The sequence below is a fragment of the Chionomys nivalis genome, chromosome 6 (genome assembly GCF_950005125.1).
Source record: "Chionomys nivalis chromosome 6, mChiNiv1.1, whole genome shotgun sequence".
NCBI lineage: Eukaryota > Metazoa > Chordata > Mammalia > Rodentia > Cricetidae > Chionomys > Chionomys nivalis.
The window spans coordinates 36733271-36757210 of record NC_080091.1 but is presented as its reverse complement, the minus strand read 5'-3'; the positions used below and the strand labels follow the sequence as shown (position 1 = coordinate 36757210).

Here is a 23940-nt window from a genome sequence, read left to right as displayed (position 1 = left end):
CCTGTCCTAGCAATGACAACATTCAAGGCTTCATTGAAGAATTCCTCCAGATCTTCAGCTCCGTGCTGCAGGAAAAGCGGTGAGTGGGGCTGAGCAGATACCAGCTATGAGACAGGCCCGTGTCTCTCTCTCCAGTCCCATGAAGCTTGCACAGCTTACATACTTACATGGAGCAGAGATTCTGGAGCCTGTGGTTGGTAGCAGACATGAGGTGACCTTCTGAAGTACACGTTCCTATGGCTTCAACCTTGACCCACCTTCCTGTGCTCTGCCCCGCAGATTCCTCCGAGACTATGACTCATTCTTCCCTGTAGCTGAAGACATCAGCCTACTACAGCAGGCTTCCTCAGCCTTGTATCCTCCTACAGCTCACTGGGCCAAGGCCTGACTAGGTCAGACATGGCATTCTGGGACCCGGAGGGGCAGAAGGCAACCGCTAGAATACTCAAATCACGAAGTCTAACGAAGGCCCTAGTTCCTCTTTTTCTAGAAGTGACAACCGCTCTGATGCTTGGGGCAAGGGAGAGCCTGCTCTCTCTAGATGTGTTCTGAGGCTCTGGTCTGTGTGTTCAAATTGTACTCTAGAAACCTTGAAACCCATTGTAGGAGATGAGGACAAGTAAAGTTGCTGCTAGGAAGTATCACCCGAGGAGAAGGAGGACTACACCTCACATAGCAGAGCTCAGGGTGGGCACCAGAGGAAAATACCCAAGCCAGAAATAGAACAAATAGAAGATCCCCTGGTCCAGGCTTAGGTTAAGGGCAGTCATGTTTCCAGGGGTTTGGAGGACAAAAAGAACTGGGTCTTTGAGGAGCCCTCAAATGTCATGTGTGGCGGTCTGTAAGGCAGTGGGCAGGAGTGTCTGGTGGGGATGTGGCAAGTGAGCTGGGATTGACCAACATTCAGGACCCTGTGTGATACCCTTGAAGAAGTTTGAGCTATGTGCGTCAGATGCTGGGGAGTGGGGAGTTGGGAAGCAGAATGACATGGGCTGTTACTACTCTGGAAAGGCTCTACTTGGCTCTGGGAGAGAATGCTGGCCTGGGACCACCAGAGACTGGGATCGCTGTTACAGGCCTCCCTGCATGGGTCATGAGGATTTGGTAGAGTGAGGGTGTGGGGGCAACTCCGATTTCTAGCCCAGTGCCCAGAGTGGCAGAGAGAAAGAAGGACTAGGAAAGAGCTGCCCTTTAGGCCATTTTGTTGCTGAGTTCAGTCCTGACTCAGAGACCCCCAGTTGGCCTTTGCCCTTTTCAGAATACCCTCAGCTTGGTGGACAGGAAGTCCAGTGAAAGTACTGTTGGCCCTCCCGAATATCCGAGCAAAAGTAGCTGTGGGATGATCTGAAAGTCTGGACACTGGTGGTAATCCCCAGCCCTGTCTGCCCTGAGCTGCTCTGCCGAGCAGCGGTGCGAGGGTTCGAGGCCTGTGCAGCAGTATTCTCTCTAGCACGCTGTTCCACATGGCACCCACCAGGCAGGCCGGCAGGCCCTGGCAAAGCCTCATGGTCAGATGCTGGACAGGGACTGCAAAGTCATACTACCCAGAGCTGGGGAGGTGGTTCCTGAGCAAGAGAGCCCTTAACACTGCCTCATAGGGATGAGACCCGGACTGCCTACATCCTACAGGCTGTAGAAAGTGCATGGGAAGGGGTGGACAGACAGAAAATCAAGGACACTAAAGAGCCATCGCAGGCCAAGGATCCTAATAATGGAGTCACGACAGCAGTGAAGCCAGTCAGTGAAAGGCCATCACAGCTGGAGAACTCAGAGGAGGATGAGGAGGTGTGTATCTGGGAGTTCCTGCCCCTGATCCCTGGTTCCCTAGCCTTCCTGGCCACCTTTTGAGAGATAGGCAAGTGGCCAAGTGCCCTTGTTTCTGTTTCAGGGAAAAGAGTCCATTGGAATTGGTAGCCTCCAGCACTGGGGCTGCTGTAGTACCATGGGGATAGAAGAGAACACAGCCCTTAAACTCTTAAGCTTGGTGCCTCTCCTCTCTCCTCTCCTCTCCTCTCCTCTCCTCTCCTCTCCTCTCCTCTCCTCTCCTCTCCTCTCCTCTCCTCTCCCCTCTCCCCTCTCCCCTCTCCCCTCTCCCCTCTCTCTCTCTGTCTCATTTTGAAACAAGGTAATAAAATGCTCAATGGTCCAGGCTAGCCTTGAACTCACAGCAATCCTCCTGTCTTTACCTCCAACTGCTGGGATTACAGGCGTGAACTACCATGCCCAGCCCTGTTTCCCTCTATAAAATGAGGTGAAGCTTTTCCTTGTGGACTCCTTCTCCAGCCCCTCCCCACGCTGGGTAAGGTGGAGTTCCTTTGCTGGCAGCTGAGCGTGGTTCCAGACCCACCTCCCGGGGATCACAGGGTTCCACTGAACAAGCTGGGAAGTCCTGGACCCAGTGCCTCCTCTCAGGTCAGGCTGCTCAGTGGTAACCTGACCTACTGTCTGCCAACGGTGTGTGGCAGATCTCTTGTGTTCAGTGTAGTTGCTCCTCTGTGTATAGAGATAGGTGTGGTGCCTGCTTCCATGATGTTGTTGGGGTTCCTAGGGCTGCTATATGGAACTCTCTTGATTCTGGTTGATCCTTGGTGCCCAATTAGCAAATGCTACTGTTCTTCCTGTTAAACCCCCTGATTCATTCTTCCCTGTTTGGCGGCTTCTCTGAGCCATGGAGGTCTTTATCATCACCATGATGCTCTAGTGCTGGTGCTGCGCAAGCATTCCTCCACTAAGCTGTATCTCTAGCCCTTTATTGTTTGTATTTGATCATCTTTTTAGAAAGCATTATAAAATGAAGCCACGGGGGCTGCAGAGATGGCTCAGCAGTTAAGAGCACTGAGCTGTTCTTCCAGAGGACCAGAGTTCAATTCCCAACACCCACATGGTGGCTCACAACCACCTGTAATAGGATCTGATGTCCTCTTCTGGCACGCAGAGCACTCATACAGAAATATAAATAAAATAAAAATTTTTTGAAAAGTGAGGCCACATTGGACAGTATATGAAATGACGTCTCCTTACTGAAAACAATGTGACGTAAGGGGACATCTCCACATAGTCTCACTGGTAGTTGCTGTTGTCCTTCAAAGGCAGTCACCTTGGTAGAGTTGGGCAGGATCTAGATCACTAACACATGACTGTCTGTGGAGACCTTCTGCACACCAGTACTCTGCTCTATGGGTAATGCGCATCTCTTCATTGAACCATCTGAAATAGCCCCATGAGACCAATGATAGTGTCCATTTCCATTCAGAGAGAGGATGTACAGTGCCCCAAATCACATAGGCCGAGGGTAACTCACCTAGGAAGTCATAGAGCCCCTCTTTTCACAAAGGAAGAAAATATAGGCTCAAATTTAAGTCACTTGGCAAAAGCCCTACAACTAGGAGGGGCAAGGCCAGGGCCCCTGCTGACGAATGCAGTGTTGTTTGGAGACTCTTACCCTTTCGTGGGGGCTGCTTAGTCTTTGCTCCATCACTCTGGCTTCCATTGCAGTGCAAGGGTGCAGCAGCTGCCCTGGGCCCGACCGTGTGTGGTGTGCAGCTAGACTCCCTCATCTCCCAAGTGAAAGACCTGCTGCCAGACCTCGGGGAGGGCTTCATCCTGGCCTGCCTGGAGCACTACAGCTATGATTCAGAGCAGGTGATCAACAACATCCTGGAGGACCGGCTGGCCCCGGAACTCAGCCAGCTGGACCGCAGCCTGAAAAGGTGAGTGAGGTAGATGGAGAGAGGTCCTCAAGGCAGGGTCCCCTTTCCCTGCCTCTCGCTCCTCCCCTAGACTGGAGGATACATTTGCTCCTTTTTCACAGCAGTGTTTCCTGCAGTTTGAACTAGTGCCCTTTCTAAAGAAAGCAAGCTTGGGGCCTGTAAGGTTCTCAGCACAGCTGGCTGTCCCTGCAGGACCTTATAGGAAGACTACTGGAGACTAGCAGTGTGGCAAAGGGTTCTCTCTCTCTCTCTCTCTCTCTCACACACACACACACACACACACTCCAGCTCCAGATCTGCCTCACTGTTAGCATATTCCCAGTTTCCGAGTTATGATAGCCAAAACTACTCCCTTTCTCTGCACTGAAGCTCATGGTTTTGGTGCACTGCTATCCCAAAAGCTTCAGGGGACAGCAAGAACAAGGGTACAAGTGGATGCTTATTCTGTGAACAAATGATGTTTGCCAAATGAATGAATGAAGTTAGCCTTGTGCCTTTGGCCACATCCCTCAGCCTGTTTGTGTTCCATGTTATAGACGGCAGTGCTGAGACACAGGAGGTAGACTGGGAGCTGAGAGTAGAGCTCAGCGGTAGAGCATGGGCTTAGCTGTGTGCAGTGCATTCCTGGCATCCAGAGCAAATGCAGCTGCCCTCCATCCCCCGCCCCAGCCCAAAACAGAAGTTGAGTGACATATAACTCCCTGGATTATAGGGCCATTGTGGACATTTAAATGAAGGATAGAGCTTTGAGGAAATAGAAAACTGGTATGCATGGCACACAGGAAATGAGGGTGAGGTGTGGCTTTGGGCCCTTGACAGGAGCCAGGTTAAGTAAAGCCTAATTAAAGGCCCCCCGTTAAAGAACTTATGTCCTAGGCTAGAATTTTGGGGTGGAGTGAACAGTATGATGGGAAGAACACAGTGTGGCTTAGGACAGTCAGTGTCAGCCAGCAAGGCCCTTTCAGTTGATCTCTGTGCTGTGGCCCCCAGACAGGTGAAGCCGGACCCCACACCCCTGCTGACGTCTCGTCACAACGTCTTCCAGAACGACGAGTTTGATGTGTTCAGCAGGGACTCAGTGGACCTGAGCCGGGTGCACAAGGGCAGGAGGTGAGTGTGGCAGGACATGGGGTCTGTGTTCCGGTTCTGGAGGGTGGCGAGAAAGAAAAGCCCTTTGTTTTTTTGTTGTTGTTTTGTTTGTTTTCGAGACAGGATTTCTCCATGAAACAGTCCTGGAACTCACTCTGTAGACCAGGCTGGCCTCGAACTCACAGATCCACCTGCCTCTGCCTCCTGAGTGCTGGGATTAAAGGCGTGTGCCACCACCAGCAAAGGCCCTTCTTGATAGAACCAGCCATGGATTTTCCCCTCAGAGAGTTCCACCCCTCCACTTTTTAATTTATTTTTATTTTATGTGTATGAATACTTTGTCTCTATGTATGTGTGTGCACCGTGTGCATGCCTGGTGGCCATGGAAGGTATCCATAGAGGCACCCTGTGGAACTGGAATTACAGACAATTGTGAGCTGCCATGTGGATGCTGGGAACCAAACCTGGGTCCTCTTAAGAGCAACCAGTGTTCTTAACTGCTGAGCCATCTCTCCATCCCCTCAGGGGTCCCTCTGAGTCCTGGCCTTCTACACTGTCATCCTACAAGAGCAGGTTCTTTAACAGTGTGCTGTAGGTCCAGCTTTGTGGGGGTGGCTGCTAGTGACAGACACCTCCTTGTAAGTGGTAGAAGGCCAGAGAACCACGTCTGTCCCCTTGTCCCTTCTAGTATGTCTTTTGATGTGTGTATGTTGACTCTGTGGGTGTAGAGCTAGACAGTGCTTCCTAGAAGCCAGTTTTTGACCTGATTTTTCTCTAGGCTGTGATAAAACAAAATTAAGTCACGTGAGTAAGTTTTTTCCAAAGATGAAAGAATTCTGTTTTAAGGCTTTCTTTCATTTTTAGTTTATCTTCTTCCTACTTTTTCAGCGTTGTAATCCATCCATGGCCTATTCATTCATTCAATAAATGCTTGCCTGGTGCTTATTGCCTTGGGTTAATTTAGTACCAGAGCTGTAGTGGGAAGTAAAGCAGACACTGCCTACACCGTGTGAAATGTGCATTCCTCAGCTCATCAGACAAGCACGATAGTGGGCAGCCTCCTGGTCCCTAAGAAAGTGACAGAGAACCGAAGGATGTTTAGGGGTGGCTCAGCAGAGCAGGGAGGAAACTTCCCAAACTGAGTGAGCAAAAGCAACGGTGGCTCCAAGACCAGTGTGAGTGTAATAAAGGTCCCATGAACTCATGAGCATTTATGTTTTATAGAAGTCACCTAAGCTGGGCATGGTAGCTCAAGCCTCTAATTCCCGCACTCAGGAACCTGAGAGGATTTTTTTTTTCAATAGTGAGTTCCAATCTAATCTAAGTGAGACCCTGTGTCACAAATAAATAAAAATTAAATATTGGGCTCTGGGAAGAAACTGAAGTCAGTGGTGGTGGCATAACAATGACAGCCAGGTAAAGAATGGGGGGGTTAATCTGCTTCAAAGTTCTGTAGTCACATTGAGTCATAAAACCTGGAAATCCAGGGGCTCTGTTCAAGTGCAGCCTGTGCTGTCCCCATCATAATAGTGGGGACAAGAGGGTCTAGAAAGGAAGGAGACTGTTAGTCTTGGAGCTGTGTTCTGGTAAGAGCCCCGTGCAATAACACAGTTGCTTCTTCAGTTCGAGTCCAGGGCTGCCCCCCACCTGGGGTTGTGTGCTGCCAGAAGCTTGCTGACTGAGGACTCAGCAGGCACAGGGCAACTCTGAAGCCATCTGGCTGATTGCACCAGAAATCCTGGCGCACTGCTTCATCAGTCCAATTGTGAGATCCCTGATCCCAGACAGAGCTGTTGTTCCTGTTGGTGACTGCTGGAGGGAAGAGCCACACAGGGTCCCCCAGGCCAGCAGAAGGTGTGGGAGCCTGACTGGGAGGACCCCCTACAGAGCTTAGCATCTCTGGACACAGGGTTCCCCTTGGCGTTCATCTGTAGGTTCAGCTAGGTCACTCCACATCCCCACCCAATTGGAGGTCACCTATGAGCATTTGCCAGTGGGCTGCTTTCAGCTGTCAGGGTCATCAGAAGGGCTGAAGCAGCCAGGTGTCCTAATTCTTTGGCACTCTGGCTGCCAGCAGAGAGCAGAATGACCAGTGTTTACCAATCCCACTTTGGGCAGCCCAGGGGCAAGGATTGTAAAGAGGTAAAGCCTTCATTCATGGTTCAGTATTTATCCACTCAGCAAATATTTATTAAGTGCTTTACTAGCGTGAGATCCTATGCGAGGCACCAGGAAAACAAGGTGAGCAGAGTGCCTTGGCTTTGCCCACAAAGGGCAGATACCGTGGGAAAGACAGATCATCAAATAATCAGGTGCACCAGGAGTTCAGCAGGGGCACCTGCCTAGTCAGGGCAAGGTGGAAGGGCGAGGGCCCTGCCTTCGGGTAGCAGGTGGAGAATTAAGTAGCACAAAGCAAATCACACCTGTGCACATATGCATTGAATCTGATGAACATGCTTGGCAGCTTTGGTAACAAGTAGAGTCTGGTCTGTTCTCTTACACACAGAGTTACAGAGGGCAGAGATGGGGCTTAGTTACCTTGTGGTTGGTTTTTATTTGGAATCCAGCACATGATATCTTCTGGGACCCTGGCTTAGGGGGTCCCTAGAGGTCTGTAAAGGGCTTCAGCTATTTGATTTTTGGCTACTAGAAACCATAATGCCCAAGGGAGTCCAGACAAGATATTCTTGCCTCTCTTTTATCTTTGTTTAATTTTGTTTGTTTCGTTTTTTGGTGATGCTAGGGTCCGAACCCAGGGCCTTGCACACTACCATTGTGCCACTACCCAACCCCATCTTTTTTTTAGAGAAGAACAAAGCAGGCCCAGAAGCTTCCAGAAGAACAAAGCAGGCCCAGAAGCTTCCATATTTTTCTCATGTGTCATGAACAGAACTGGGCCAGACTTTGGGGCTCTAATGTGGAGCACAGAAGTGGAACAATCTGAACTTGAGTCTGAGCTGGGCCTGGCTCACACAGTCCCAGCACATGGGAGGTTTTAGAGCTTGAGGCCAACCTGGGCTATATCAGGAGATCCTGTTTCAAAATAAGCAATGAAGAGAGGGAGGGAGGGAGGGAGGGAGGGAGGGAGGGAGGGAGGGAGGGAGAGCGGGCAGGCAGGCTACTAGAGTAGACTAGAGGGTAGCTTTGGTTGATCACCAAGCACCTGTGTACACAACATGTGCCCTTCTAACTCCTTTGGACTGCCTTGTAGAACCCTGGAAGATAACAAGAGTTCCCCTCAACAAAGGTTCTGTGGCCAGATATGTCTGTGTGTTTTGTCTGCTTCTTGGAGAATCATAGCGTACATTAGCATGTAAGACTGACAGACAGAAGAAACTGAATTCATTTTGTTGAGTTCAGCAAATGCTGGTCCATGTCTGTATCTTTTATAGCTTCTTTTCCTTTAGTTTTGTTGTTGTTTGTTTTATTTTGTTGTTGTCTTCTGTTTGAGATGGAGTCTAGCCTCAGACTCACTAAGCAGCCAAAGATGACCTGAGCTCATTGTCATCCTGCTCCCGTGTCCTAAGCATTTGGGGTCGAGCCGTGCACCCTATGCTCAGCTTTACACATCCTCTCATTTCATTCCCGGCTCACCCCTGAGAAGTGAATACCGCAAGCAGGAACCAAGGAGGTTTTTGTTTGCTTTGATTTTGAGATAGGGGCTCACTATGTTACCCTGGCTGGCCTGGAACTAACTCACTGTGTAAACCAGGCTGACCTGAAACTCATAGAAATCCTCTTGTCTCTGCCACCTTAAAGCTGGGTTTATCCCCCCCCCCCTCCTATTTTTTAAGTTACAGATGGTTGTGAGTACACATGTGAGTGGCAGAAATTGAGCCTGGGTTCTTGACAAGTGCAGCCAGTACTCTTAACCCCTAAACCATCTTTCCAGTCCTGCTAGTGCTAGCTTTAGAGGCAAGCACCCCACACCACACTGGACTGATTTAATGAGGCTAGAGACTTGTGACCACACAGCTTAGAAAGTGTAGAGCAAACCCAAGTCAGGACCTGAACCTTCCTTTAGAAGCTGTATAGCTCTGGGCAGGTTTCTCTGCCTTTCTGTGCCCTACCTGGAATGTTTGTTGTCTCTACAGGCCACTAAGGACCTGTTTGAATCAGGTTTTTATAGAACAGGGTTGAGTAGATGATAAGAGAAAAAGTGACCAGCTTCAGGAGAGCAGACATGTTCCCAGCCTTGCTGCCACTTTGTAGGAGGCCAGGATTCCAAAGACAGTCTGTGAAGTTCTTGTTGCCTGTATCTAGAGGAGGGTGAAGTCCTGGCTTATGAATGGGTCTTTCCCAGGTGCTTGTGTGGGATCTTCTTTCTTCTTGGCTCCAAATCCAGACAAGAAAGCAAAGTGCAATGCTCTAGACAGGCAGCCAGGCCCCTGGCTCTGCTGCCTGTCATCTCCCAAGGCCCAGGTGGGATCCATAAAAGGTGTCTTCTCCATCTGGCCCTGCAAAAAGCCATATAACTAGACACCATCCACCTTCACCCAGAACCTGGGATGACAGAAACCAGGAGCCTCAGGGAGCTGCCAGACGAGGATGACACCTCTTCTTCTTCTTGGGCCCCTGGCCCAACATAGATAGTACCTGGCATCTCAAAAAGCGTGGCTGAGTGCCAGAATGTGTTCTTACTAGTGGTACCAGCCATGGGAAAGGCTTAAAGCCCTTTCTCTTTTCTACCTCTTTACCAACCTGGCAAAGAAAGAGTCTCTGCAGCGCCAAGGCCATCATCACAGCTCCACAGCCCCAATCCCAGTGGCTGGGAAGGATTCCTGGATTGGTCTTTTGGGGTTTTGTTGTTGTTGTTGTTGTTCAGTTGTTTTATTTAAAACAAGGGCTAGTGTAGCCTTAGCTGGCCTCCAGCTCACTTTGTTGCTGAGACTGACCTTGAACTCCTGATCCTCCTGCTCCTTCCTCGCTAGTGCTGGAATCACACACTTTTGCCACCGTGCACAGCTTTGTGGTCTTTGTTTGTTTTGTTTTGTTTGAGATAGGGGTCTCTGTAGTCCAACCTGGCCTTTAACTCTTGGCAGTTCTCCTACCGCAGCCTCTCAAATACTAGGACTATAGGCATGAGTCACCACAGCCAGCTAAGATTTCTGTTGACCTAAGAGTTCACTCAGATCTAAACCGAATACAGCATCCCTTCTGTCCCACTGTCATGGGTTTCCTCACCCCTTCCTCCAGACCTGTGCTGGTGCCGCCCTCACTTCCGTCTGTCAGCGGCAGCCTGCTGCATTTGGCATATTTTGTGCCATTCACCCCTCACTCCACTGTGAGTACAGGTGCATATCTGATCCGTTTCTCAGTCTCCTCCCTGCTCAGGGTTAGAATGGCTCTGACAGGCCGGGCGGTGGTGGCGCACGCCTTTAATCCCAGCACTCGGGAGGCAGAGGCAGGCGGATCTCTGTGAGTTCGAGGCCAGCCTGGTCTACAAGAGCTAGTTCCAGGACAGGCTCCAAAGCCACAGAGAAACCCTGTCTCGAAAAAAAAGAATGGCTCTGACAGGTAGGGAGATTGTCACAGCACAGCAAAGCCTTGCCAGCCGTACTGAGACTGCAGTCCCAACCTGTACATGGTCCTAGACAAGCCTACAGACCCAGACGCCTGCCACCCACCCAGAGCCAGCTGTTAGACGATCTGCACAGAATCTGCACGGCTCTGTGTCTCCCTTTTTTTTTTCTCAGACCCCTTCCTCTTGATACATTCCAGAGATGGAATCTCATCATTAAGCTAGATTTCTTGCCTGCCATCTCTAATTGATTTGCCCCTGCAGAGCCAGAGAAACACATTCCATGAGCCTGTGTATGTGATTGACAATCCAGGATTCTCTACAAGTTTGCAAAGCCATGGTCAAGAGACCTGAGGCCCTGCTGACACTGTGATGTGCAGTTCAGTGTGAGCCAGGTGTGTCCCTTCCCCCTCCACTGCGCCCATCTGTCCTCGTTTTCGACATAACTGATGGCATTGGAACTACCAGACTTTCCTCCTCCCACGGTACTCTTGCATGGAAGCTGGCCCTGCATAACAGGGACGGGAGCTGCTGTAGTGGAGGGTGAGATGGAGAAGCCAGACCCCTCTTGCCTCACCCAAGAGTGCTTAGGGCTTTCCTGGGCTTAGGACAAAGACTGCATGTGGCCACAGCAGGGTCTGAGGTCTACAGAAGGGAACCCAGCATCTCTCTAGACCTTTTGCCCTCCACACTCTTCCAGACCTGATGGTGTCCTCCCTCTCTCCCTGCTGTCCCTGGCTCCAGGAAGGAGGAGAACGTGAGGAGCCTGGTGAACGACAAACGGGCTGTGGCGGCTCAGAGGCTTCGCTACCAGCAGTACAGTGTGGTAATGGAGGAGGTAGGCTGCCCAGCCTGGGCCTCTGCAGGGTGTGGGAAATCCAGCAGTCCCCTAGCTTCTCTGACCCATGAGTCCGCTGTTGCAGGTCCCAGTGCAGCCAGGAGAATACCAGGTTGATGACTACGAGGATGAGTATGATGACACATACGATGGCAACCAGGTGGGCGCCAACGATGCAGACTCTGATGATGAGCTCATCAGCCGCAGGTGAGTCGCAAGGCTAGCAGGCACCTGGCCAGCCAGCCAGATTTCCCGGCCCCACTCCTACCCTCTGCTCCTTCACCTCCCCCCTCCCCACCCCTGGTCTTAGCAAGTCATGTTTTTTCCTAAGTGTGGAACATTTTCCCCAGCAGAATCTTGTAGGGATTTACCTGTGCAGATCAAAGCAGAGCTTCCTGGTGAACAGAAAGATCGGAGATCCCTAGGGCCTCAGCTCAGCGGTTACCCCCTTTAAAGAATCTGGGGACAAAAGCGAAGCCTGCTTGAAAACCCCTGTGGGAAGGTTCCCTTGCCTCCTGAGCAGTGCCCCTCCCCAGCCTTCTCCCCAGGCAGGAGGCCACTCTCCAATTATTTGATCTCACTTTCTTTCCCAACCCTCAGGCCCTTCACCATCCCTCAGGTGCTGAGAACCAAAATGCCTGGAGAAGGACCAGAGGAAGACTATGATGAAGTGGAGGAGGTTGAAGAGGAGGCCCCCAAGGTCCGTCCTGGGCAGGTGGCAGATGAAAGAAATGCAGCCCTGAAGGGCAAATTAGGGCTCTGCGCCTGTCTCCCGCTCTGTTTGGAGAGCTGCGGACTTTGATCTCTGCTCCACTGCCCAGAGGGCTCTCAGGGGACAGGACAGAGGTTGGGGGCAGGGCGGGGTGGTGGTGTCTGTCAATAGCTGAGTCATCAGGTATTATGGTCTGGAAGAAGGAAGGGTAGCTGTAGGCTGCTGTGCCCAGGCTGGCTTTTTTAAAAATCAGACACGACTTAGAACCCTGAGGCTCTGGAAGTAAGCTATACCTCTTGTCTGAAAACTCACTTTTAGCAGCTAAACTTTTTCTTCAGCTGAAATCTTAACTTGAAATTCAAGCTAGAAAACAGATGAAAAGTGATTTTGCTCCATGTGAAGGGAGTAGCCAGGCACTCTACAGTCCCAAGCAGCCCCCAAAGGATGAGAGTCAGATGTTCCTAGAGCTGTGCGGAGGCATTAGGTGCTGTGATAGGAAGTGCATGGCCTGCCACAGGGCTCTCAGCCACAGGCTCCATACCAAGTGAACCATCTTCCCATGCCACTAGTTCTTCTCCTTTGGATATTATTATTATTATGCCATGTGTCAAAGCCTGCCTGTTTGCCGAGGTCCTAGCTTTGCCCTGCACAGGTCCACCATGCACTCTGAGCATAGAAAGTGGTCCTCAAGAGGAGTTCTCACTGAGCCCTCTGCTGTGGCACCAGAATGAGACCTGACCTCCAAGTCTCAGGGCAAGCCTGCTCCCAGGGGCCTTAGTCAACTTTCATGGTCTTTTGTGTTCTTTCCTGGTGACCATCTCAGCCATACCCACACACGAATTCATTGATGTGCCTGCTGTGGTCCTTTCTCCCCAGCAGCCTGCCCCACGTCCTTCAGCTCCCTCCCTCCCTCCCTAAACGAGGTTTCAGCTGGCGACCAGCTCAGTACTAAGATTGCCTGCCCCGCCTGGCCTGCTGTGGATGCCTCAGGATTCCTCCCAGCAGGGATTCACACAGCCTAGGGAAATGATTGCAGATTTTCTCTTCCTTCCACAGCTGGACCATTTCATCCAGGATCCTGCAGTGCTGAGGGAAAAGGCTGAAGCCAGGCGCCTGGCCTTCCTTGCCAGGAAGGGGTGAGCATTGGAGGGGCTAATCCACCCGGGGGAGACCCATCAGGGGAATCCAGCTGGCCATGCAGGAAACCCTGGGTGCTTTTTAAGATAGGGTTTCTCGTCATAGTCCTGGCTGTCCTGCAGCTCACTCTGTAGACTAGGCTGCCTCTGTAGACCAGGCTGACCTTGAACTCATTGATCTGCCTTCCTCTGCCTCCCAAGTTCTGGAAATAAAGGTATGTGCCACCACTGCCCGGCCCCTGGGACTTTTGGGGTAGTTATTTAGCTCCTGTCCAGCTCTAGGAAGTAACTATTAATATCAGTATCATTGTCCAGTTTGACCCAGAGACATTAAATAACTTAGTAAAGGTCATACAGCTTTAAGTCTCCCCAAAACATCAGAGCCAATCAAAGTATGTGCCTAAAGTCATAGCTCTTGGAAGGCTGAAGCAGGAGAATCATTTGAAAGCAGGATTTCAAAACCAATGTGAGCAGCATAGCAAACGCTGTTACACATGAAAGCCACGCATCACAATGTGAGCCGGTGAGTCCAGTGCTCAGGTGGCAAAGGCAAGAGGGTATGGTTGGTTTCTGTTGTTTTAACTCTTTACTCTTTGGGGGCCCTCCACCCAGCTTCCAAATAATCACATGGAGACTTATTCTTCCTTATGAATGCCAGTCTTAGTTCGGCTTGTTTCTAGTCAGCTTTTCTTTTTTTTTTTAAAGATTTATTTATTACGTATACAGTGTTCTGCCTGCATGTATGCCTACACCCCAGAAGAGGGCACCAGATCTCATTATAGATGGTTGTAAGTCACCCTGTGGTTGCTGGGACTTGAACTTAGGGCCTCTGGAAGAAGTCAGTGCTCTTAACCGCTGAGCCATCTCTCCAGCCCTAGATATCTTTTCTTAACTTAAATTATCCCATCTACATTTATCTACATTTATTGTACTTTTACCTTTCCCCCCCACCCCCAGAGACAGGGTTTTTCTGTAGCTTTGGAGCCTAGCTCTTGTAGACCAGGCTGGTCTCCAACTCCCAGAGATCCGCCTGCCTCTGCCTCCCGAGTGCTGGGATTAAAGGCGTGCGCCACCACCGCCCGGCTGGGTTCCTTTATCCTAGTTAAGAAACTGGCCAAAGTCTCCTGCGCCAAGAGTAGAAGCATAGGTCATGGGTGGAAGTTCAGTCCCAACCTAGATTCTGGGCATGGGGACCTCACCAAGAGACATCTGATGCCATGCTGAAGGCAACAGAGTCAGAGGTTGTTGACAGAGCACAACTGTTCTGATGTTTTTCCTCCCAGCCCTGAGGGAGCACTCTGAGTAGACCCAGAGGCTGTGGGCCAAGGGACCAAGACCTGGTGTGTAAACATAGAGCATTGTCCCATTTGTAGGGGGCCACCATCCAGCCCACTAACAGTTAATACTCATAGATGGGTGATGGGCCCATCTTCAAGGGCTAGGAGAAAATCAGACCCAAGGCTGGGGCTCCATTTCCTTTCCTATCTGGATCTGGGCCAGTGTGTGACCTCAGTGGTAGCCGCTAAGGTGGACTGTGGAGCCTTCCTGTCGGAGCCTTGTCCAACTGATGTCTCTCGTCATGGGTGGGATCACTCTCGCAGGTGCCGGCCTGAGAATCCCGCAGCAGTGGCAGGCAGTCCCCGGGGCCACGGACAAACCCGAGAAACCACCCAGGAGCGCAGGAAGAAAGAAGCCAAAAAGGCAACCAGAGCCAACCACAACCGTAGAACCATGGCTGACAGGAAGAGAAGCAAAGGCATGATCCCATCCTGAGGACACAAAGATACCTGGGTGAGGGAGGCCCTCAAGGCCACCACCATACCTCACCTGCCAGCCAGCCATGAGCACCTTCTTGTCGAACACAAAGTGCCTTATCCCTTGGTGCAGGAACCCAGTGCCATCAAGTAGGCTCCCTCCCAGCTGTGCTAGCGGGAAAAGATGGGGATGCAAAACCAAGGTGTCCTTTATCTTGTGCAGCAAGATACCACCTCACAGAAGTCCTGGATGCAGCAGACCTGTATATTCAGAAACAGCAAAAGGCCCGTGAATAAAGTTTCTGACCTTCTAACAATGTTCCGTGACATGCTCCAGCCTTTCCCTCTGTCATACCTCAGTGACACCACCACCTGAAAGACAAGAAGGCACAGTGGTGCCATTCACTGTCTGTTGACTTTCCGTGCGTGCCCTCAGCGCCCCTCCTAACGTTGCTCTTCCTTGCTGTGTGACCGAGCACATTGGCCCTTTCTCTGTGCCTGTGGAAGGATATTGCGCCTGTGTGAGGCCTAAGGTCCATTCTGTTGCTACCTCATGCACCTCCTCCCCAGGGGGTGGGCACTGTTTCCAGTTCAGAGTACAGATCGGAAAGTGGGACTTGGAGAGCTGAGAGTGTGTTCCTAGGCCACAGACAAGAGGTGGCAGAGCAGGTCTTGGAGACAGTCTGATCCCTGGCTGTCAGGTTATGGATCAGTGTAGATGATGGGAGCCCTTGTGTCTCAGCTGGAACGAGACAGAGGACACTTGGCCATTACAGGGCCTCGTAGTTATAAATAGACCGTTAGCCCCTAACCCTCCCAAATCTAGAGATTGGAAGCTACTAAAACAGAGTGAAGGTATGTTGTCAAGCCCTGTTGGAGCGAGTGAGACTTGGCTAATTTCCAGAACCCTGTCCAGGTGTGGCCCACTCTGCAGTGGGCCTCAGTTAACAGGTCCCTTGGGTTTTAACTGATGTGCAGGAGAGCTATAGTGAGCTCTTTGCTGGGCTGATCCTGATCCAACGTGGCCTGGAGCCTAAGCTGCAGACCTCGGATGCCAGGACATTGATTTGATTGCAGTTAGGACGAACAAGCAGACAGACACTTGATGAATTGTTTTGTTAGGCCAGCCTGCCCAAGTGAAAATCAATGACAATCCCTGTGCCTTGCTGGCCTCTGGGAGCATTTGAGATGCAGTGTGGGGATGGGGTGGTGGCCTCCCCAAGGGCTGCTGAAGTAGCTGAGATCTGGCAGGCTTAGCCATCCTGACAGGCAGCAGGAAAAGTTTCCTCCTGGAAGCACTTACCATTGGCCCAACTCAGTTGCAGGGTCATTTCTCCCTGTCTGAGCTCAGACCAAGCTGCTGTCTCCTGCAAGGCAAATAGGTGTTTGGAGCTTTGCCTGCTGTTATTCCCCACAGCCACCTCGAGGACTGCCCGGGTTTCCTGAGAGCAGTCTGGCTGAAAGAATAGAACACTACTATCTGTTTCCTGGCATGTCAGGCCAGGCCAAACATCCCCCAAGAAGCAACGTGTTGCTTGCACCTCTTAGTTCACCAGAACTGCCTTTCACAGCACTTTGAAACCAGCTCGGAGCATTCCTGTCACCCTTCCTCTCAGCCTAAATGAGAGCACTGGACCAGATGGATGGCACTATTGGGTGTTGGTGAAGTCCCTAGAGATGGAGACTGAGGCTGTTGCTCAGTGGTAGAGCAAGTTACATAAGTAAGTTAACATGCAAGAGTATCGGTTTGTCCCCAATACTACATACACAAAGGAAGTCCCTAAGGGGATTCCAGGTTTAAGAATAACAGCCCTAGAGTGTTGGGTGGGTGGACCATCCGGTCGCTGTCCCACCCTGTCCCACTGCTCTCCTAGTCGGGTATTCTAAGTGCCTTTTCTGTGCCCTGCAGAGATGTTTCTGGAGAAACTCTTAAAACCTTGTGCACAAGACTCAATCAAGTGTCTTTCATCCTAGCCTGTGAATGGCTGCAAGAGCTTCTGTGCCCTGGAAGGCAAAACCAGAGATGGATTCTAAGAGACCTAAGCCTGTGGGGAGGAAGCTGGCAAGGACTCTGCCCACAGTAACTTGGTCGTGGCTGCTGACCTTGCCAAGTTGCCCCAGCTGCATCCTAGAGGAGAAAACGGTTGGCACAAACGTCCATGTCACTGCCCACCAGGAGCTCAGATTCAGTAATATGTGCAGAAAAACAAATCAGACTCCACCAGAGTTAGACATGGTGGCACACACTTATTTCTTGGGGGTAGAGACAGAGTTCAAGGTTAGCCCAAGCTACATGTGACCCTGTTCATAAATGAATACAAACTAAATCTGAAGAACAAACTTAAGGGCAGAATGTGTGAGCAGCATCAGGCATTGTCTGTGAGAATGTTAACACTACGTTTGCACCCTGACCAAGTGTGCAAGGGAATGCATGGACTGGCCGTGCTGGTAGCAAGGCCATGGTTACTTGTTTTGGGAATAAACACTTTTCCTGAGCCAGAGTCTCTCCTCTGTCTTCCTGGAGTTCATTCTCTTGCTTAACCTTGCAGTGTTGGGTCAGGTGAGAAAACCGGGGTACAGGGAGGCCCAAGGTCACACAGCTAGGGTCAGACCCAAGAGTGTGTCCTGAAGCCCCACTGCAATCAAGGAAGACACCGGCAAGTACTTAGAACACAGGACGCTTGGACATGCTAGGCTGCTGGGACTCCCGAGTACAGGGGATGTTGTTCCACAGAGATGGATTTTTTTTCTTTTTTCTTTTTTTTTAAATTTTCATTTTATTTTCTGTGCTGCTCCCTCCGCCAAAGCTCTCCAGGTCTGTGCTGGCTTGGTGGCAGGGTTGCTTCCGAAGGGCTCTCTCTTTTTTTCTTTGTTTTCCACCTTCAAGAGATTTGTCTAGTTTACTGTTCAACCTACTGAATAATGCTTTGGTTTTGTAGGTGTGTTTGTGTTTTTTTTTTTTTTTTTTTTTTTTGGTTTTTCGAGACAGGGTTTCTCTGTGGTTTTGGAGCCTGTCCTGGAACTAGCTCTTGTAGATCAGGCTGGTCTCGAATTTACAGAGATCCGCCTGCCTCTGCCTCCCAAGTGCTGGGATTAAAGGCGTGCACCACCACCCGGCTTACCTGCAGCCTCTGTGTGTGCAGGATGTGAGTGAGGGGTGAGTCCTGAACCAGCCATGAGAGTCTGCCTTCTCATCACACAGAAAACTCTCTACGATCAATTAGTAAGGTGTCACCTGACCCTTAGCATTCTCGGCTTATTAAGCCCCTGTGTCTTCCCCAGGCTGCTAGCTAGCCCATAGTCTTGAGGATTTGTGAACTTCTGTGGGACTCTCCCAGACACAGAACTTCTGTCAGTTTACTTGCTGTGGCCTGAATGACAGAAGTGAGAGGCACTGAGTTCTAGTTTTCCAAAAATGACATCATGACACCAACTGTTTTTCCAGTTGCGAGACCCCACCCACCACTGTGACATAGCTCTTAAGTGTTCTGCCATCCTAAGGAGGTCATTGTGACTCACGCCCCTCCTGGAAAAAAAAAATGTGGAAAGTGTTCACCCAAGAACCAAGCTGAGTCCCGATTCCTGTAAGCTCCAGCTCCAGGCCTGCCTCCCATCTCACATTCTCATCTCCTTGCTCAGCGTTCTTTCACCCAGATTCTCAGGCCTGTTCATGCCTGTCCTCTTTATTGCTCATCCATCCATAAGGAGGGTGGGGGCGGGTCAAGGAGCCCTGGGCTGAGGCCAAAAGCCAAGAGGTGGGGAGGTGGCTCAGCTAGTTATGCGTAGGCTGCCTAAGCGTGGTGAGTTCTCATGCCTGGCACCCATGTAGGAGCAGGTGCAATAGGCCAGGGACAGTGGCACCCGCGATGCAGAGGCAGGTGGATCTCTGTGAGTTCCAGGCCATCCTGCTTTACAGAGTGAGTTGAAGCAGCCGCAGAGGCAGTCACAGCAGCAGCTCAGTCCTTAGCTTAAGGATGCAAAGTGGCCACAGCCGAATTCAAACAGGTGAGCCAGCCTCCAGGGTCCGTGTCCTCAACCCCTCATCTCTGCTCCTCTCTGGTTTGATACTTGAGCTATGTGTGTGTGTGTGGGGGGGGTGTATTCCGTTGTATGTTTGGTTTAACATGGACCACCTCCTTGATTCTAAACATGGTACTTCTACTGATGCAACTTATAATTCAAGTTGTTCTTTAAATAGAGGGGCAGAGGAAGGGAAAGCTAGGAATCTGGGCAGAATACATTTTGATAATTTCCACTTTACCACAGCCTCTCTCAATGGAGAGTTGGAAAGGCTTCATTAGGCAATCAGACATTCCATGAATTGCTGCCAGAGGCTGGTAGTGGCCTGCACAAGACAGAGACAGATCTGTGCAGACATCAAGGACAGGGAAGGGAAGAGGATTCAATTACACAGGGTAAGGCGTGGGATGAGATAAAGGCTGTCCCAGGAGTGCACCGGGCTGTGCGTTTAAATAGTGTTGGAGATGCGAGATTGCCCGGGACACAGGTCGCGATCAAGGGGACACGATCAGGCCTCAGAGGGAACACCAAGCAAGAGACGCTTGGATGATTTAGCTGCACAGTCATCCCCAGAGCTCTCAGTCTGCGCAGAGGGGATCAAATGTGCTAATTTATGCTGCTCCGTAAAGACTGGAGAAGGAGCCCCATTTAAATGTTTTAAATGTGTTTAGGTTTATTTTACATGTAGAACTGTTTTGTCTGCACGGATATCTGTGTACCGCCATATATACCTGTTGCTCGCAGAGGCCAAAAGAGGATGTTGGATCCCTTGGAGCTGGAATTGTGAATGTTTGTGAGCTACCATGTGGATGCTGGGAATCAAATCTGAGTCCTCTGCAAGAGTAACAAGTGCTTTTAACAACCAAGTCATCTCTCCAGCCTATGCCTGTTAATTTCTTTGTCACTGCAGTATACCAAAGGTGACCTGGTAGGCCTGGGCTGAGCATGCTGTAAGCACCACGGCATAGCTTCCTACCACTCCTGGAGGCCTTGCAGTCCTTACCATTCCATTCCTCATGAGAGGGGAAGCAGCCTCCAGCTGCCCCAGATGGAGACCGGAAGGGCTAGGACTCTTTTTTTTTTTTTTTTGAACAATGTGTGTGTTGTGTGTGTGCACATGTGCGTATGTGTGTGCACATGTGTGTGTGCGCATGCACATGCAAGCATGCTCATGTGAAGACCAGAGGACAACATTGAAGAATTGGTCCTTTCTACCCTACTGAGGAGGGGTGTCTCCTCTTGGTTCTGCCTTGGAGCACCCTCCAGGCTAGCTGGCTTCAGGCAGACTCTCCTGTCTCGCTGAGGAGAGCTGATGGTACAGATGCCTCACGACATTTGCCATCTCCGGTTTTTGTTTTGTTTTGTGGATGTGGATGTTTTGCCTGTATGTTATGTCCGTGCCGCATATGTTTACCTGGTTCCCAAAGAGACCAGCAGAGGACATTGGCTTCCCTGGGATTGGAGTGATAGTTGTGAACTGCCGTCTGGATGCTGGGACTTGAACTCAGGTCTTCTGGAAGAACAGTCTTTTAATGGCTGAGCTCTCTCTTCAGTCCCCACATCCAGCTTTTTGCATGGGTTCTGGGGATTGAGTTTGCATCAGCAGGCTTGTGTGGCTAGCACACTTACTGCTGAGCCAGTTCTCTGGTTTACAGGGGTAATATTTTAGTTCAGCCATTCCTTGTTTCCATAACCAACGACCGACAGACTGTAGAGCGGAGGATGCTAGGTGACAGGTTCACAAAAGAGAGGTGCAAGGAGCCTGGATCTGCAGAACAGGACTGGGAGCCTTAGAAGATATTTGAGCAGGAGAGTTGACTGGGAAAGGGAGGGCCTGAGAAGGTTCTTTGCAAGAGTTTGGGAACAGAGCCCAGCAGTGTTGGTGCATGTCTTTAATCTCAGCATTGTGGAGGTAGAGGCCGGTGGATCTCAGAGTTCAAGACCAGTCTACAGAGTGAGCTCTAGGACAGCCATAACTACACAGAGAAACCCTGTCTCAAAAAAACAAAAAACAAAACAAACAAAAAAAAACCCAAAAAGTTTGGAAACAAAGTTAGGACAGAAAGCAGCAGGAAATCCGTCGGCACAGACCACTAACCGAGCGGCTCCTAGCCAGCATTGTCTACTCTCATTGCTTTGTCCTGGGGCAGCTGGCATCTGCCCTTGACATTCAGTCTGTATATAAATTCAAGTCTATCAGGCCATGGCCCTGATGAAAAGAGAAAAATGAATTTTCCATGACTTAAAATAGTGGACGTGAAGCTGGATGTGGTGGAGAACGCACGCCTTTAATCCCAGCACGCAGGAGGCAGAGGCAGGCGGATCTCTGTGAGTTCAAGGACAGCCTGGTCTACCAGTAGAGTTCCAGGACATCCAGGGCTACACAGAGAAACCTTGTCTCGAATGAATGAATGAATGAATGAATGAATGAATGAAATAATAGAATAAAGATTAGTAGCTATGAACTTCCCCTCTGCCGCCGACTGCCCTGCCTTTCGTTTTTAGTAGCATGTACCCCTGACAGGACGACCACTCTGAGCTTCGTTTTCCACTTACAATGGAGTAGAGAGCAGCACATCTCCCTGGGGGTATGCGGATTCCCAGCAGCTGACAAGCCTGGCCATGGGGAGCCCAAAGAAGACAGTGTGTGTGTGTGCGCGCGAGTGTGTGTATGTGCACACGCGCGCGCTCACACACGCTAGCCGCTCACCCCCTACTGCGTGTTCATCTTTTGCTGTCTCTCAGGCAGGTTCCCTCAGCTTCGACTCACTCAGGGAATTTGTATTCCGCCCCGCCTCTGCCCATCGCTCAGACATTTACAGTGCATTGATTTCTGTCATCCTCAGAAGACTCAAAGCTCATTTGTAGGGCAACCCCTATTCCTCGTTTTGGGAAGGGCTGGCTGTGTGCCAGGGATGGACTCTATTGCTTTTAAATAACTTACACGGCTCTCCGCTCTTACCACAAAGACAATGGCACGCTCAGTATGGTTCCCACAGCTCAGCAAAGAAGAAACGATAATCCCCTGTGTGGAGAGAACTGCTGTTGGCTCTGGAGTTCTTGGAGCAGTTCTTATATACGCCTTGGTTTTCAGCAAAAGCCAGGATCATGGTGAACACACTGTTAGGGCTGTGTATTCTGCAGTCTGTGAACACCTTTCCTTCTCACTTCGTGTTCAGTGGTCACTCACACCCCAGTGCAGGCGGCTTCAGTCTGCCTGCCCCCTACAGTGTACACGTGGGTGATTTCTGATTATATCCTCTTAAGAGACAGTGAAGAGCCTCCTGCCTCAGTGCCTGCCTACATCCGTGAGAAGTTACTCTAGATAGAGCCTTAAGAATAAAATTGTAAGCCGGGCGGTGGTGGCGCACACCTTTAATCCCAGCACTCGGGAGGCAGAGGCAGGCAGATCTCTGTGAGTTCGAGGCCAGCCTGGTCTACAAAGGGAGTTCCAGGCAGGCTCCAAAGCTATAGAGAAACCCTGTCTCAAAAAACCAAAAAAAAAAAAAAAAAAAAGAATAAAATTGTAGGGGGCTGGAGAGATGGCTCAGCGGTTAGGAGCATTGCCTGCTCTTCCAAAGGTCGTGAGTTCAATTCCCAGCAACCACATGGTGGCTCACAACCATCTGTAATGAAGTCTGCTGCCCTCTTCTGGCCTGCACACAGACAGAATATTGCATACATATAAATAAATAAATATTTGGAAAAAAAAAAGAATAAAATTGTAGATCACATTTTTATTTTTTTGCCAATGGTGCCTACAGTTCTAGTACTCAGGAAGCTGAGACAGGAGGATTGCCATGATTTCAAGATCAGCCTGACTAAATGTGGAAACCCTACTCTCCTAACACCCCAAATTATTTTTTCTTTTCATTTTCCTAAGCAAGTGCTGTATTCTTGGTTTTACCTTTTTAAAAACTTTTATTTATTTGTTTTATGTGTGACTATTTTTTTAAAATATTGATTTATTATGTATATAGTATTCTGTGTGCGTGTATGCCTGCAGGCCAGAAGAGGGCACTAGACCTCATTACAGAAGGTTGTGAACCATCATGTGGTTCCTGGGACTTGAACTCAGGACCTTTGGAAGGGCAGGCAATGCTCTTAACCGTTGAGCCATCTCTCCAGCCCCCTTATGTGTGACTATTTTGCCTGCATCTATGTATGTGCACCACGTGCATGCTTAGTGCATGGAGCTACAGATGGCTGTGAACCTCCATGTGCATGTTGGGAATCAAACCCAGGTCTCTGGAAGAGCAGCAAGTGCTCTTTCCTACTGAGCTGTTTCTCCAGTCCCTAAGCTTTTTTTTTTTTTAAGACATAATTAGTTATTTATTTGTTTGTTTTTGGTCTTTTGAGACAGGGTTTTCTCTGTGTAGCTTTGGAGCCTGTCCTGGAACTTGATCTGTAGACCAGGCTGGCCTCAAACTCACAGAGATCCTCCTGCCTCTGCCTTCTGAGTGCTGGGATTAAAGATGTGCTCCACCACACCCCGCTCCCTTTTCTTTTTTAAAATGAACCCTAAACTCATGTCTTTGCTTTGGTGACAGTATCAAGCTTGTGTCCTCCTCAGGCCCTTGCATGAACTGCCCTTATTCCTGGAGTTCTGATGCTTTTGATCCTTCCCCGGCTAAGATCTCCACCTACATCTCATCTCTGACGTCATTTCTATGAACTACCAGACTACCTGCCTCCGTGTGGCTTTGAAACCCATGTCACCCTGACAGCACTCAGTTTCACTGTATTTTATTTACGTATTCATGGTCTTACTATGTAGACCCTGCTGGCCTCAAACTCCCAGAGATCTACCTCATCTCTACCTCTTGAAAGCATGTGACAATATTGTGGCTCCTTCGTATTTTCTTCATACCTAGGACTGGGCATGGTAGCACACACCTTTAATCCTAGCATTCAAGAGGCAGAGGCAGGTGGATCACTATGAGTTCTAGGTCAGCCTGGTCTACATAGTGAATCCAGGAGAGTCATGGCCATCTAAAGAGGCTATGTCTCAAAAAACAAACATATAACCCACAAACAACACATTAAAAAATAATACCTCTTACCTGATTTCTTCTCTACTATCTGTATGTGTCTCTCACATCAGCTTCAAGAGACCATGGACCTGTCTTGTCTCTACCATGTACCCAGGATCTAGGATGG

At 50.0% G+C, this 23940-nt stretch overlaps 1 protein-coding gene across 3 annotated transcripts in view; it reads left to right on the top strand.

The window, feature by feature from the left end:
• The window catches only part of Ascc2 (activating signal cointegrator 1 complex subunit 2), a 44343-nt gene extending 27110 nt beyond the window's left edge, over positions 1-17233 (top strand). For all 3 annotated transcript variants that reach the window (XM_057771859.1, XM_057771858.1, XM_057771860.1), the window contains 10 exons: positions 11-79; positions 280-354; positions 1599-1785; positions 3496-3710; positions 4701-4820; positions 11065-11158; positions 11244-11365; positions 11759-11858; positions 12927-13006; positions 14608-17233. In XM_057771859.1, the coding sequence (XP_057627842.1) occupies positions 11-79; positions 280-354; positions 1599-1785; positions 3496-3710; positions 4701-4820; positions 11065-11158; positions 11244-11365; positions 11759-11858; positions 12927-13006; positions 14608-14779 (1234 nt within the window). In that variant the 3' untranslated portion in view covers positions 14780-17233. The remainder of the gene's footprint in view (positions 1-10; positions 80-279; positions 355-1598; positions 1786-3495; positions 3711-4700; positions 4821-11064; positions 11159-11243; positions 11366-11758; positions 11859-12926; positions 13007-14607) is intronic.
• The last annotated feature ends 6707 nt before the right edge of the window (positions 17234-23940 follow it).